Source organism: Lepidochelys kempii, chromosome 6, assembly GCF_965140285.1.
Source record: "Lepidochelys kempii isolate rLepKem1 chromosome 6, rLepKem1.hap1, whole genome shotgun sequence".
Lineage (NCBI taxonomy): Eukaryota > Metazoa > Chordata > Testudines > Cheloniidae > Lepidochelys > Lepidochelys kempii.
The window spans coordinates 103,740,911-103,757,607 of record NC_136385.1 but is presented as its reverse complement, the minus strand read 5'-3'; the positions used below and the strand labels follow the sequence as shown (position 1 = coordinate 103,757,607).

Here is a 16,697-nt window from a genome sequence, read left to right as displayed (position 1 = left end):
GTGGATGATGTCTTTGTTACTGTGTCATCCGTGGAACGGGAACCATGTTTTTACACTTGATATACTTCGTTCCTAGTATTAAAAAAATATAAAGCCACTAAAAAGCGTAGTTTAGCTCTGCCAATTTAATTCCCCGTTCTCCATTTCCATTTTGAAGGACAATTTAATCATATGACTAATAAATATCCTGTTCAGAAATGTTTTTTCTAAAAAGTCTTGTTCCTAAGGAAAAAACGTACACAGTAAACAGAAAAACTATGTAAAAGGCACTCATTTAAAACTAGGGCTGTCAAGCAATTTAAAAAATTAATCACGATTATTCGCATTGTTAAACAACAATAGAATACCATTTATTTTAAGTATTTTTGGATGTTTACTACATTTTCAAATATATTAATTTCAGTTACAACACAGAATACAAAGTGTACAGTGCTCACTTATGTTTACTTTTTATTACAAATATTTGCACTGTAAAAATCAAAACAAAAAAAATTTTCAATTTACCTCATACAAGTACTGTAGTGCAATCTCTATATCCTGAAAGTTGAACTTATAAATGTAGAATTATGTTAAAAAAAAATTGCATTAAAAAATAAACCAGTGTAAAACTTTAGAGCCTACAAGTCCACTCAGTCATACTTCTTGGTCAGCCAATCACTCAGATAAACAAGGTTGGTTACAATTTGCAGGAGATAATGCTGCCTGCTTCTTCTTTACAGTGTCACCTGGAAGCGAGAACAGGCGTTCGCATGGCACTTTTGTAGCTGGCTTTGCAAGGTATTTACATGCCAGATGGGCTAAAGATTCATATGTCCCTTCATACTTCAACCACCATTCCAGAGGACATGTCATTGCTGATGATGGGTTCTGTTAGATAACAATCCAAAGCAGTACAGACTGGCACATGTTCATTTTCATCATCTGAGTCAGATGCCACCAGCAGAAGGTTGATTTTCTTTTTTGGTGGTTTGGATTCTGTAACTTCCGCATCAGAGTGTTGCTCTTTTAAGACTTCTGAAAACATGGTCCACACTTGGTCCCTCTCAGTTTTTTTTTTTGTTTTTTTTTTTTAAATACTGGTTTAGTTATAACAAAGTGTGTGTGTTTGCCCTAAATCATTATAAAGTAGAGAGACCTGTTGGTCCTCTACCTTATTGTTCTCATGTACGTATTCTGAGCAGTTCAGAGGGTGTAGCCATGGCCTGGGCACAGGTGCTTTTGTCCTATGGCATGTTGCAAATTCTCGGTCTGGCTAGGTGTCTGCCATGCACCCAGCATAAAGTGGAGCAGCCTTTGGAACTACTGTAAGTTATGGAAACTTCCAGAAACCATTTATGGGCCATGCCGCAGGCTCTTCTTTGCACCAAGACCTGTGAGGGGTAGGGATGATGGGGCATTATGTTAGATGGTAAGTGGCTGGAGCCAGGGACTGGAGGATATTTGGTTCTGTGTTTCTACTGTGCCCAGCTCATCAGGATACTGGTCCGTGATGGGGCCTCCTCGGTGCTACAGCAATACAAATAATTAATAACTCTGTGTTCTTCAAGGAATTCCCTGTACTGGGGACATTTTTGGCTGTGCGGGAGGGGTTCCAGCTGCTTCCCAGACCTTTTATGATTATGGTGTGGTGTAAAGGTGCTTAAAACACAGCCTTGAATTCAGTCATGGAGTTTCACTGATTTTTCTCGCAGTGGTTGCTCTCCTGCAGAACATGAAAGGGTCTTTCATAAATCTTTCCATAAATCTGCATATTGATTCAATACCTCCCAGACTGGCTGCTGTGAAAAGCCTATGGTTTCTCCAACTGCTGCTGTTCCACAGTTCTCAATGGGTTTCAGTGAGTTTTGGTATCAGTATTAACTTACACCACGATCCTTGTGGTGTTGAATTTAGAATGATGTTATAGAGAGCAATGCAGGTGAGACTTTTTAGTCATTATGAAGTGGAGTCAGTACTTCCCACTTCTGTTTCTCCTAAATGATGACAGAGCAAGAATAGGACAGTAATCAGAATGTATTACCTCCCAGAAAGCCCATAATTTACCACAGATGAAGTTGTAGACTACTGGGACAGCTCAGCTGGAAAGAGGAAAACTCCAAATTTAAGCACCTAATGTTGGGGCATGCTCCTTTGGAAGACCTGTTTTTCTGTACTCGAGAAATGTCATCCACCTAAACCAGGGGTGGGCAGACTACTGGCACCATGTCCCTGTGACCCTGGGGCGGGGGCGGGGTTATTTTATATTTTATTTTATAAATATTTTATATTTTATTTTATAAATGTCATTTTTAAATACTTAGAAAAAGGAAATTTAACATTCTTCGTGAAGCAGTAGTTAGTTTTAAGCATTACGCTTTATGATCTTTTTTATAGACATGAGCATATATCAAGCACATATTAATCATTATCAGTCCATAGGCTTCTGCCTATTTGGTGTCCTCTTTCACCTTTCATTCTATACAAGTGTCCTAAAAGATTTTGATAAACATATAATAAACACAATTTAATAAGTATGCTATTATGTCAATTTATATGGTTTTCAGATAGATACATCCTAAGTTTAAAAAAAAAAAAGGGAAAAGGAAAAAAAGAAAAATTTAGTTTGTTTTAAATTTAAAATTTTCCTAAAAAATATCAATAAACGATTATCAGCCAAGAATAAGATATGTAATTACAAATGTATTTTAATTTCCTTATTGGTCAAAATGTCAAAGACTGCTAAACTAACCTTATTGTTTTTTCCTGCGATCTTTTTCATTTGCCTATTCAATATAAACTCTGTCCAGATCTCAGTCCTCCATCCAGCTGGTAACTCTTAATACACATCAGCATGTCCAGATGATCTACTTGTAAATGATTCCATAGTTTGTTTTTTAGAGTGTTCATTAAGCTAAAGCCATGGTCACAGTCTGCACTTAATGCTAGAAATGTTCCTCCAATATCCATCAACTTTGCAAGATCCTGAAACTGTTCGTTCTGGTGAGCAAACGTCATCATATCCGGGAAACTTAAAACCAGTTGGTTTTTGATTCTTTCTGCTACTGAAAATTGGAGTCATTGTACTGACTGACTATAACAATCTCTTCAGCAAGAAAGTCTTTGTATTTTGAACAGAGGGATTTGACAGATGACGCTTTAAGAAATCCAACTTCCATACATCGTTCCATGTTCTTCCTGTTGAAAATTCTCCCGAAGCTCTGGTATCTCGACAATATACACAAGCCACTTTGTTGTCCTCATCATCTGTGAATATTTCACAAAGTTTAACAAGCATTACACTATGTGACTTCGGTGTAACCATCTCTATAGTCTCATCCAGTCATCTAGCTTCAAATGAAGTCACTGTTCTTTTACACTTTAGACCCGTAGGCTGTGACATTTTGGGATTGATTTTTTTACCAGATTGGTTTATTTAAAATTAATACTTTTATTATATGGCTACTATTTCAATGCACTTAACAGTGTGACTCGACAAAAGGGCAAATGGGAGATCATTCACATCAAGATACTGGAAGTTTGTGCATAGCTCCGATCACATCTATGCATCTGCGGCAAAAAAACACGGGAAAATGGAGATATGTGGGTCCCCACGTCCCAATGTGGTCAAATTCCATATTTGAAATGCTGACGGGGAGGGGTACGATTCATTGCCCTCCTTTCCCTGCCCCCGCGCCCTTGGTGCCAGCTAGTAGAATCTGGCTGTGTTGATAGATGGCGGGCAAACAATGTCAAAAGTCACACGTAAATGATATTTCGGCCTGGCTCTGATGTAGTATTTCATTTTTTGTGTGTGTGGTGTTTTGGATCTGTGCGCATGCACACAGCTTAGAGGGAACAGTGGCTGCAGGGATGTGGTGCTGACCACTTCTGGGTGCGGTGCATGGCCAGGGCAGGCAGGGAGCCTACCTTAGTCCCCTGCTGTGTGCCACTGCCCCCCCCAGCGCTGCTCAAGCTGCTCCCGTACCCTTCCTGCACCCCAACCCCCTGCCCTCAGCCCCCTCCCACACTCTGCACCCCAACCCCTGCCCTGAGCCCCCTCCTGCACTCTGTGCCCTCTCTTATGCCCCAACCCTTTGCCCTGAGCCCCTTCCTGCACACCACGCCCCCTGCTGCACCAGCCCTACATTTGTGGCCCTGCATGCAATTTCCCCACATAGATGTGGTCCCCCCAGCCAAAAAGTTTGCCCACCCCGACCTAAACAATACTCTGATGGATTTGTAGCATAAATTACGTGCACTAGCCAGCAGTTCCTCCTAGGAGTGATCAGTTAATGGTGTTCAGGCCATACCCATCAGTTTGGTATCTGAGTGCCTTAGTGTTCAGATATTAGAGTGATGGGTGATTCAGATGATTTTGTCTTTGCTGTTCTTTGCTGATTCTTTCTCCCTTATCCTATTTATTGAGGATGAGCATGATCAGAATTTTTCTGTCCCAGTAAACTTTTTGGGACAGGAGCTGTACCTTCCTCACGTGTGGAAAGAGCCTAACATATTTCTGATGCTACCGCAATCTTAAAAATACCTCTTCCTCTTTCTTCTCTTTTCCCTTTTGCTCTGTTCTATCCCCATCCTCCTTCTGCTGGAGCTCCTCCCCTCCAATTTCTCTGTATTCTACTCTCCCCTCCCTCTTTTTCCTCCCTTGCTTTCAATACTCATTGCCTCTCACTGCCTTTCGGCAACTTCTTCATTTGCATCCTCCCTTAAATCGGTTGAAATGAATGAGTTTGTGGGAAGGAGATAGAGAAAGAGGTTTAGGTCAGCAGAGCAGAGAGCTGGTTCACTTAAAAAATAACAATCCTAGTCTTTGGTTTTTGCATGCCACCATTTGTACTGATAAAGGAGAGAGTAGGAAATGCACTTCATAATTCATACAGACTGGCATAGGGCATGCCTACAGCGGCAAACTTTTTTTCCACTTTATTTCCTTAAAATGCCCTGAAGCCAGCTGACAATTCTTCCATTCCATTAAATGGGCAGCTATGGGAAAGAGGATAATCTGCTTTGAAAGTGAATTAAATTAATTGCTGACTGAGTTCCTGTAGAATAATATATGGGCATGGTGACAAAACTGTGGCTAACTAAGAATTCTCACCATGCTGAACAGGATGGATTTTGGAAGGGCCGGGCACCTGGAGGAATAGAACAGACCCTGCTGCTCGCAAAGCACAACCGTGCCCCCTTAAAATACTATGGAGGTGTGGGCTAATATCCATCTGCTACTGGCAATACAGGGCTTGTGACACACAGGGCGGAGGGTCTTAGGCACAACTCTAGCCAGTTCGTTACTGGGCAGACAGCTGAGACCCCATGGGTAATCAAGGGGTTGCAGTATGCTAACAAAGCTCTTCAGATCATAGCTCCGAGCTTGGGGCGGAGGCTCTAACTGCGGCGCCCAGCCCCCGCTTCCCCTGGGAGCCGACGGGGGCGCCCGCGCCAGCTATGCCAGCCCCGAAGCCGCTTCTGGCTCCTGGAACCCCCGCCCCGCAGGACTCAAGCGCAAGCATCGATGTTGTGATCACATGACTGTCAGGGAGCTGGAGAGGCCGCGGTTTATTGGGCGGGGTAAGATCACGTGGTGGGAAGAGGGCAAGGGGGTGCGCGGGCAGCTGCGATGATTGGCTGCTGTGGGGCTGGGATGTGGTCACGTGAGGTGGAGGCTGCTGCTGGCTCGGGACAAATAAACATGGAGGCCATCTTCCACGAGAGGGTGAGTGAGCGGTGAGGGGAGGGCGTGTTTACGGTTGAGCGGGGGGCTCGGAAGTGGGGGGAGGGCGCGGCAGAGAGCCAGCGGTTGGATGGGGGGATGGGTATTTCAGAGGCCTGGGTAGGGGTTGGGAGAGGAGAGGAAAGGAAAAAGGGGTGGTAGCCTGTGGCGGGGAGGGGGTTGGCAGGTGGCAGCGGAGCGGCAGCCTGGGGCGCGGGAAGTGAAGGGAGTCGTAGCCCGTGGCTGGGAGCGGGGGTTGGTGAGTTTCCTCCATCCCGTGGATGACTCAGAGCAGAGTAGTACTTGGAACTGTCTTTTAAACACTCCCCAGAACAACCCCCTGACTAAATTCTCTTATCCAATTGATTTTGATGTTCTGTTGCCCCCTGCTATAGCATCTGAGTGTTGATAAGGTTCCTCTCAAGTGGAAGGGGGAGAGCCAGGTGACAGTTCAACTAAATGACAGTTCAACTAAATATATCTTAGAAGAAATCTAGGCCCCTTTCAGAAGGGGAAACTGATTTTCAGGCAGTCTGCTGGCCTAACTTGCTAATACTGAAGTCCCTAGCAGCTGAGTGGTTTCAAAAAATGGCTTGACAAATAAGTCTATAAAGCTTCAAAAGTGCTCACAAACAAGTACCAATATTACTTCCTTTTATAGAGCAACTTTTTGTCATGCTGAGTTTTATTTCCTGATTTTTTTTCTTGGTCCTTTAAAGATAAATACAGAAATTATTTGATCCTGCAGAATGAAGTTTTTACTCTTTTGAGACAGGCAGCATGGCTTAAATGAGAAATGAGCATAAAGATGGGAAGCAGGAAATCTGAGCTCTATTCTTGACTTCTTCTACTGTCTTGCTGTGCCTTGCCTTATCACAACCTCTCTCTGCCTCAGTTTCTGCATGTACAGAGTTGAGATTATGACACTTACTTCAAAGTGGGTGGTGTTAAAATTTATTTAATGTCTGTATAGTGCTTCCGAAAATGTAAAGCATCATATGAGTGCTAAATGTTTTGTTTCAGATTACAAGTACCTCTGCTACTCATGATTGCCTCCAAACTCCTAAACAATAATCTCTATATCACACCATCACATTCTAGTGTCTTGTTTATGTGCTTCCTGTAATTTAGTTTCTTTAACCATCTTTGTTATTAATAATAGTTTTTCAAATTGTCATTCTTAATAAACTTCCTTTTGTAAATGAAGGTTGCTCTAGTTACCAAGAGATACACTAACTAAACCAAACTACTTCCTGTCTGACCTAGACTGCCATGTGTGGAAGGGGAATTTAAAAAACAAACAAAAAACCCCAACATTTTTTGTTTTAAAATAAATTACTGTGGAAAGATGGCTTTATAGGATTGGAATGATAGAAGTAATTCTGCTGAAGATAGATTAAAGGGTGGAGTATAAATAAGAAGATCAAAGTTACATAATAAATGGCAATTATTGTGTAAGTGGTGTAAACTTCAAATATTTTACATCAGCCTGCAGTACAGGAAATGTGTTTACATATATAGAAACATACTTGCTCTTTAACAATTTAGTAGTTAGATTACTTAGGTAGAGGTAAAACATCTGGTTAGATATCTTAAGCAGTAAGCAACGTGTATTTTTATTCTGTTGTAATAATTATTTTCATAGATTCTAAATCCAGAATTTTGATAATCTAGTCTGACCTCCTGTCTAGAACAAGCCATAGAACTTCCCCAAAATAATTCCTGGAATTTATCTGTTGGGATATTTTTCTATTTTGATTTAAAAATTGACAATGATGGAGGGTCTACCACAATCCTTGTTGAATTGTTCCAATGGTTAATTACTGTCGGCATTAAAATGTATCCTTTATTTTTGGTCTGAACTTGTGTAGGTTCAATTTCCAGTCATTGGATTGTGTCATACCTTTGTTTGCTAGACTGAAGAGCCCATTATTAAATGTTTGTTCCTCATATAGGTACTTATAGACCAGGAATCTCAAACTCAAATCACCACCAGGGCCACATGAGGACTAGTATATTGGCTCAAGGGCCACATCACTGACACCCCTCCCCGTGCTCCCCCCGGCCCTGCCCCCACTCCACCCCTTCCATGAGGCCCTGCCTCTGCCCCACCTCTTCCCACTCCTTCCCTGCCCCTATTCCAACCTCTTCCCCAAATCTCCCCTCTTCTCCACCTCCCCTGAGCGTGCGGGTCCCTGCTCCTCCCTCTTCCCTCCTGGAAAACGCTAAGCGTCGCCAAACAGCTGTTTGGCGGTGGGACTTACCTGGAGGTAGGCAGAGGAGCAGGGACGTGGCGTGCGGGGGTGGGAGGGGAGGCGGCGGGGGAGGGAAGCTTGGCAGCCGCAGGAAATAACTCGGTGGAGAGGGGAGCTTGGTGGGACGCAGCAAATAACTCCGCGAGCCGCGTGTTTGAGATTCCTGTTATAGACTGTGAGCAAGTCATTCCTTAACCTTCTCTTTGTTAAGATAAATAGATTGAGCTCCTTGAGTCTGTCACCATAAGGCATGTTTTCTAATCCTTTACACATTCTCATGGCTCTTCTCTGGACTCTTTCCAATTAATCAACCCCCTTCTTGAATTGTGAACATCAGAACTGGACACAGTATTCCAGCAGTGGTTGTGCTAGAGCCAACTACAGAGATAAAATGACCTCTCTATTACTACTCTAGATTCCCCTGTTTATGCATCCCAGGATCTCATTAGCTCTTTTGGCCACATCCTCCCCTTGAAAGCTCATGTTCAGCTGATTATGCACCATGACACCCAAATCTTTTTTAGTCACTGCTTTGCAGGATAGTGTCCCCTATCCTACAAATATGGCCTACATTCTTTGTTCCCAGATGTGTGCATTTACATTTAGCCATATTAAAATGCATATTGTTTGCTTGTGGCCAGTTTACCAAGTGATGTAAATTACTCTGAATCAGTGACCTGTTCTCTTCACTATTTACCATGCCCTCAATTTTAATTACCTTCACCAGGGAAAAATGTGAACAAGTGTGTATGTGACATCATTTCAAATAAAGATCTACATTTCAGTTCACTGGTAGTGCCCCCATTTCCTACCAAAGTAGTCAGAATGCTGCGTAGGTATTTATAGTTAAAGTACTTTAATACACATGCGTCTCATTCTTAACCATAAAATCAAGCGTGAAAAGAAAATAATATAATTTTAAAAGGTAGGTAAGGCTACCTTTTCAGATAGGTCTAAGTGGGGCAAGCTCCATGCCTAAGGAGCCACTACTGTAAAAGACAGGAAGTTCTGCTCTAGGGTAAAATGTTGAAAGCTTTAATAAATGAATGGCCAGAGCACAAATGTATGTCAGGACAAGGTTGAATGAGGAGGCTTCTAATTATGAAAGAATGCTATGTCTCCATATTTAAGGTTAAAGCTATTTTCAGTTATAAATTATGAGCCTAATTTTCTTTTCTCCCTCTGCTTGGCCCTCAATTTACCCTTAATGTCACCAAAGAAAAACCTCAGTACACCTGAAAGATGGGGGAAGCGACATAGGGGCACATGGCACTGTTGTGGAGGGAAAAGAAGAGGGAGACTTATATGGCACAAGTGCATCTGGTATGGAGAATGAAAGAGTCACGTGTGGAGGCTCCTTGGGAGAGAATGAAGTCTGTAGCTGCTGTGGTTTGCAAGAATAGCTGGAGTCCCTCGGTGTCTTTATCAGTCTGCAGAGACTTCTGTCACTGGCCAGTTCTTAAATTACCTTCTAAATTAAAAGTAAACTCATCAACTAAAAATGTGTACATTTCTTGTGAAATAACCCGGGGTTTGTATGCATGTGTCAGAGATGGTCTTTTTGGTATTCTAAAGCCAGACAAGTAATACACTGTAGGAAAGCTTTGCGGGTAAATATACTCCCTTGGTAAACATAGATGATTGAAGCAATGAAGATGTAACCAAACATTAAAACAATTCTTATATATATTTTTGATTCTTTACAATTTTAGCAAGAAGGCTCATTGTGCGCTCAGCACTGTCTGAATAACTTACTACAAGGGGAATATTTTAGCCCTGTGGAGTTATCTTCTATTGCACAGCAGCTAGATGAGGAAGAGAGAATAAGAATGGCAGAGGGAGGAGTTTCTAGTGAAGAGTACAGAACGTTTTTACAGGTAACAATCATTTTAACCTTATTTGCTTGACATCTGTTCGGTTTTTTGAAACATAATTTTTGTTTTACATATTTGTCATTCTTGCTTTGTTATGGAAGTTCCATTTTCAGGTGATGATGCTTTTCAATTTTGTAGTCTTTTTCATATAAGTATGTCAAATTGGCATTTAAAAACATTAATTCACTTCTAAAGTATCACAACACTTCTATGAGAAATATATTATCCCCATCTTACAGGCATGGAGAGAAGGATGTGGGATTTGCCTAAGGTCGTACAATAAGCCAGTGGCGCAGCTGGGAAAAGAATACAGAAATTCCAGTGTCCAGTCTTTGTTCTGAGTGCTAGGTATTGCTAATATAAAGGCTTGAGTTTTTTCACTAAAAGTGTATTTTGGGCAGGGCAAACAGTCTTTTTTCGAAATGGGTGTACAGAGTCTCTGCTGTAGGTGTACATGATTGTATTTATTTTAACACTTGATGTCTCATAAGCCTTTTTAGAAGTGTGAACTGATTACAATTTTTCTTTTTCTCCTCCACCCCACATTGAACAGCAGCCTTCTGGAAATATGGATGACAGTGGCTACTTCTCCATTCAAGTAAGCATGACTCTGTGGTCAGAACAATTTCTTACAACCAGTGCAGTTGCATTATATATATATATTTTCTTCAAAAGAATTTTGATAACATTTAGTAATTCTTCTCCAATTTCTAGTGTGTAGGATTAATGCAGGAGAGTTCTGGCTTTCTAGAGCATTGGGTTTAAATTATGGTCTATAGAGGCCTTCCCGGTGATTACAGGGTCCATGAGAGAATCCTTCTCTTACAAAGTGATCTGCACAATGAAAAAGTTGCAGAATCTGTGTTCCAAAGGCTTTATTCCACACTTCTGAAACTTTAGAGCTATTTGGAAAAAAGTTTATTTTTAAAAAGGGAACTTACCTAACATGTAATTAATCTTTTAAATACCTGTAATAGAACCAAAAACCCCATAAAAACCCCAGACTTGTAGCTTTTACCTATACTGGATCCCTAGGTCATGCTCTGTACCTTTTGTTTCTCTTCTTGTGGCCCCCATGTATGTTGGTCAGTTTTTCTTTCCATACTTTCATGTAAGCTTCTGGTCATATTACTCTGTTTTGTAGATGCACAGGGCTCTCTTTTTATTTGCTCATTTTACTTCCCAGTCTCATTTCTGAAATATATTTTCTGCCATTGCCAGTATGGCAATTTCTTACTTCCTAATTGTGCTGCAGTGACCTTGAAGCTGATAAAAATTGCTTCCTACTTTGTTTCTACTTTCTTGCCCTACCATCTCTTTGCTCACTTGCTGCACTATTGACTGGCTGAGGTGAGGATGAATTGTTAATCTCCCCAAACCTTTGTCCCAAACAGCTTTAAGTGAGTAGTGTTAGGAGGTTTGATTCCATCCTTAAATTTCAAACGTACTGAATAATGTTTAAAATGAGTTAGAACTTTAGCAAATATTAGGGAGATGCCTAGTTGGAAGTCTAGGATTTTTAGTAAGCCTTGATGCTCAGGTCTACACAAGTTGTAATGGAGTCAGGGACCTTGTTGCAACATGATTCTAGTTTGTAGTGTAGCAAAGTTAACCTATTTGAGTTAAAAGCCTTAGTAAACATGTCTTCAAAAAAGATGAGAACAGATGATCCCTAAATATGTTAACAGTAGCCCTAATATTGTTTCTTATGTTATCTTAATGGCTGAAAAATGCCAAATGGTTTTAATAACATAGTTTTGAGGGTGAAAATAAGAAGGTAATACGCATACAGCTGGATATAAGGCTATAACATAATCAAGGAGTTGCGCTTTGCGAGAATCTCTCTGTCAAACTAGTTTTGTAATTCATCTTTGTTGTATATGCTATCTATGTTGTGTGGAGATCATAGATTCATGAAGGTTGCATTTTGAATATTATGATCCCGAGTTTTCCTTTTTATATCAACTTTTTAAAAGCACAGCTTTATGAAAACAATATAATTGTTCATAGTGGTTAAAATGGTTGCATTGCTTAAATTTGGAGTTGACTGGTTTGTCTCATGAAAAGTACTATTTTTTGACAGGTTATAAGCAATGCCTTGAAAGTTTGGGGTTTAGAACTAATCCTCTTCAACAGCCCAGAGTATCAGAGGCTCGGGATCGACCCTATGTAAGACTTTCTTTTTAGCACCCTGCTTTCATTTTACAGAAAAGTAACGCTGAAAATCTGTGATTACTAAGTTTCTTTTAAAATTGCTATTTCAAGCTCTGTTACATTTTGATGTTTCCTGTTTTATCCCCTCAGCCTTTTATTTTTCATATTTTGGGGATTAATATGATCTGTCCTCTGAGCCTTCATGACATCTCAGTATCTGTGGCATCACAGTATGCTGATTGAGTTGCATGTGATGTCATATATGCTTTATGAAATTACCAGGTTTATATAGACTTCAGTACATAGTTAAAAAGAACACTTTAAAATATTACGAATTATAATAAGAGCAATTTAAACACTCTGTAGCATCAGTAGTTGCATTGTATTGCCAAAATATTGTCATTTATTTATAAATTAGTAATAACAAAGAATTTAAAATTTAGTATGAGCTCCAATATTAGAGAATTTAATTTTATGTATACCTTGTGTTTTTCTTTTTACAGAAATGAAAGATCATTTATTTGTAATTATAAGGAACACTGGTTTACAGTTCGAAAGTTAGGAAAACAGGTGACCTTGTCTTTTTTTATTTAAAAGTTGACTTCAGAACGGGGGTGGAAAGAATGGTTGCAATGAGGCCATGTGCTAGCCTTTCATCTTTTGAAGATCTGGGTTGAAATTTGTTTTAGACTATCCCAAATAAATAGTTTGGATAAATGCTTATTTATATCATAATGCTGCTAGGCAGCTTGGCATGAATATTGGCCTAAGGAAGGACTCTGGATCAGATCCCCTAAGAATCTGCATGCTGTCATAGGAAGCAAGAGCTGCAGCTCTAGTTACAGCTCTATGTGACTTCACTACATGTTTGTCAGAAAAGAGAAGACTTAATATAACAAACAGCCAGAAAATCATACTTCTGAAAAAAGTTTGAGGTCATCTTTATACATTATAAAGAGGTAGTGAGGGTCAGATTTTTTTTGTATTTGCTGCATTACACAATACGATTACACTGGCATTGTTGACACTGTAAAAATAAATTGCAGGTAGTTTCTGTGCATCTAAAATGGCTAGTCGGTATATGGGAAATGTGATTAACACATTAGACCTTTGAATATTTATGTTTGCCAACATTGGAGAGGTATTAGTAGGGATTGTAGTGGGGAAAAGTAGAAACAGCTTTTAACTCTGTAGGGCTTAGGAGAGCTTTTAGGAGGGATGAATAGTAAAATAGATTGCTAAAAATAAGGGATGGTGCGTGTGTATGAAGTGTTCATAACCAAACAGCCAGATAGATCAGAAAAAGTTGGGTCTTTTTAACACACAGAGAGAGAATGCCAATCAAAGTTGTCCTTTTCTAGATGACATTCTATAATTCTTCATATTACTAAACTACATTTTTAAAATCTATAAAACACTCCTGAAGTAAGCTTTGTGAAAACATCTACAATAATGGAAAGGAGCTCACATAGCCACGAATAAGGTTTTTGGAATCTGCCGCCATGCTGAGATGAGAAAAAATGAGTAATCTTTTTGTAGATGAAACTAACCATGCCACTGCCCTTAATATGACACTGAAGCTTTTTATTTTCTACTGAAAAGGCTCATTGAATGCACACAACATTCCAGATAAAGCTTCTTTGTTAAGAAATTAAAACTCAGAATGGTTTGGCTGCAAGTGATACCTTATACTAGTGATGATTTTTCAGGCCAATACAAATTTCAAAAATGCACTTATATTGTGGTTTACTTCAAGTGGAAATGACATCTGGCGTAAATGGTGAAAATGGGGAATACATTACAGACTTTACATTCGGGATTAGTTTAAAAAGAATTATGTTAACTTTGTAAGCATTTTTTCATGTTTTATATCGAAGGAGCATTAGGGTTCACTTTAAAACTATTGTCTGCTGGGGAGAGCATTCCAGGCTAAATGTGTATGTGTAGTTCAGATTTTTTTGGTAAGCTGCTATTTCTGTCACTGACTTTTTTGTTTTGTTTTTTATTTGGGTTTAATACTTTATTTTTTTTTAGGTGTTACATAGTTTATAATCACAATAAAGCACTTCTTGGTGTCTAGTCAGAGAGTAATATAGAAGGAGGATTCATTTTAATAGTTAATAATCCATCCCTAGACAAAATAGATTAGCTCAGTGAAGCTAATGCTTCAATTAATTTGAGTCTTTCCTCTCTAGTATTCGTTATACTATAAAGTAAAATTATTCTCTCTAAAAGGATTTTTGCTCACTCCCCATTTTAAAAGCCCAACACTCATGTACATATATCAATACCTTACCTTTTTATCTCTGCCCCACACCCCTGGCCCACACACCATTTGGGATTTTTTATTTAAAAAAAGAGGAAATTTTGTGAAGTGGATGGGGTAGAATGTTGGCAGTATGATATGGATGACTCCATGACTTCTTGATAAATCCATTCCTGATGAACAGTAATCAAGACCCCAGTCCTGCTAACACATATATGTTCTACTTCAAGGACACGAGGAGTCCACAGATTTCATTTAAATGTGTTTAAAATGTTGCAGGATTGGGCCCAAAAGTATTGGTGGTTCAGTAGCATCTGAAATGAATTAATAGTCTCATTCTAGCTATCAATGGACATTAACCTCTATCACAGAGAATGTACTTCTATATTAATTACTACTCTTGTTGACAGTTTCAGCAGATTGGCCAAGAATTGTATGGAATGGAAACTGAATTCTCTTGCCATCTGGAGTGGTTCTGGAAGGTCATGATTTTAACATAATGGAAGGGTGTTGTGAAGAATTTTTCTTCAGGCACTTGCATTTATTCAAGATAGTGTCAAGAGATATGTCTGATAGTTTTAATGGCCCCTGTAATATCCATATCTCCCCAAATTGGATACACTTTCAGTCATTACCAGAATTACTATTGATGACTAATTGGACTTTTGGAGTTGTGTGTGTGTGCGGTGATTTATACAGACACATCTTTACATCCTGTCTCACCTCCTCCTAATATAGGCTGTGTTTGTGACATAAATAATAAAAACATTCCAAGTGAAGTTGGTTGATATAATTATCTTTAAAATACATGTAGCGAAACCAGTTACGTATGATTAAAGCAGTCTTTTTTATAGTATCTGCAATTAAAGGCAGCACTGTTATGCATATTCTTAACAGAAAATACTCAGCTGTTTCTTCAGCCATCCCTTTAAATAGGAATTCTGTCCACCCTCCACTAAAAATATAAATCTATGGTGAAGTGACAGAAGGGAAAAAGTCCTCAGTGTATCAAATGACAATCTCCAAGAACAAACCATTCTGCATACCAGAATAAACAGTATCATAAAGTAACAGCAGAAGCCATGACATAAAAATTGTTCAACTTTCTCCCCTTTAAACTCTCCTGATATTCGTAGGGAGGGAGCCTGAAGTTACATAAATTTCCCCGTAAAGTTTCAGAGTTTGTGTCAGCTGAGGACTGTTTGAAGGGTGGCAGGTAGCAATACTTATGTTGTTGTGCTTTTGTGCTTGAAAGGAATTTTTGATATTTCCCATGATTAGTTTACAAATCGGATATTTCATCATGGAAATTGACCAGAGTGCCCAAAAATAAATTCCATGCCAATTTTTTTCTCTCAAATCTTTTTTTGTTTTTAAATTACAGTGGTTTAACTTGAACTCTCTCCTGATGGGTCCAGAACTAATATCAGATACATACCTTGCACTTTTCTTGGCTCAGTTACAACAGGAAGGTAATACTAGTTTGCAAATGTTAAACCTCATTGCTTGAAAGCACATGATTAAAATCAGATAATTAACCTTTATTTATAAGAGTGTTTGTATCCAGTCTTTCTACATTAGTTTTGTGACTGAATCAGTGAAATAACTATACAATCCTTGTAATGAAAGGCAAATTCTAATATTGAATGTCTGTATTATATTGCTGGTAATAAAGTGCATCTTTTTTTATTTCATTGTATATTTAGTTGGGGGTATTTAATAATCCACACACCTTATACTTAGTATTTCTGCTTTTATTATTCCCAGGTTATTCTATATTTGTTGTAAAGGGTGACCTGCCAGATTGTGAGGCCGACCAACTACTGCAAATGATTCAGGTACAGCAGATGCAGCGACCAAAACTGATTGGGGAAGAGCCTGCACAATCAAGAGATGAAAGGTAAGGTAAATAAAGATTTATTTTTAATCGTGTTGAACATGATTTTTTTTAGCGACTGATGCCTACAACCAAGGCACTTATTTCTAAGTAAACTTACAAAGTAGTATTAGATACCTCTAATTCATTATGTATACTATTATAATTTCACCAAGTTGTAAAGCTGCTATATTTTACAAAATGAATCCTTAAATGTTTCCAAATCTTAAAACATTTTAAAATACTCTAGTCAGCCTGGTATAGTTTTGTTGCATTTAATCATGGTTAAATTTTATTGCTTTTAAAGAGATTTAAGAGAGCTTTAAATTTGCAAAGGAATTACTTCATAAATGTTCCTTTCTCTTGGTATACAGGTTAACTTCCATGGCTCTGCAATAGGTAAAAACAGAGATCTTGTGGGGCAATATAGCCACAGTTGATAGAGCATGGGATTGGGAACCATAAACTTCTGAGTTCTGCCCTTCACTGTGACACTGACTAGCACTGTGATTATGGACAAATCACTTAATTTCTTTGTACTTCTGTTTTTCATTTGTAAAATGGGGAA

General features: G+C 39.1%; 1 protein-coding gene across 18 annotated transcripts in view; it reads left to right on the top strand.

Annotated features, from left to right (window-relative positions):
- The first annotated feature begins 5,610 nt into the window (after window positions 1–5,610).
- Window positions 5,611–16,697, top strand: part of ATXN3 (ataxin 3) — a 35,287-nt gene continuing 24,200 nt past the window's right edge. For 10 of the 18 annotated variants that reach the window (XM_073349466.2, XM_073349457.1, XM_073349465.2 and 7 more), the window contains exons 1-7: window positions 5,611–5,707; window positions 9,672–9,836; window positions 10,387–10,431; window positions 11,917–12,002; window positions 12,491–12,557; window positions 15,638–15,725; window positions 16,021–16,153. In XM_073349466.2, the coding sequence (XP_073205567.1) occupies window positions 5,612–5,707; window positions 9,672–9,836; window positions 10,387–10,431; window positions 11,917–12,002; window positions 12,491–12,557; window positions 15,638–15,725; window positions 16,021–16,153 (680 nt within the window). In that variant the 5' untranslated portion in view covers window position 5,611. Of the gene's footprint in view, window positions 5,708–9,671; window positions 9,837–10,386; window positions 10,432–11,916; window positions 12,003–12,490; window positions 12,558–15,637; window positions 15,726–16,020; window positions 16,154–16,697 lie in introns of those variants that run through there. The other 8 variants (XM_073349453.2, XM_073349459.2, XM_073349458.2 and 5 more) reach the window with 8 other exon arrangements.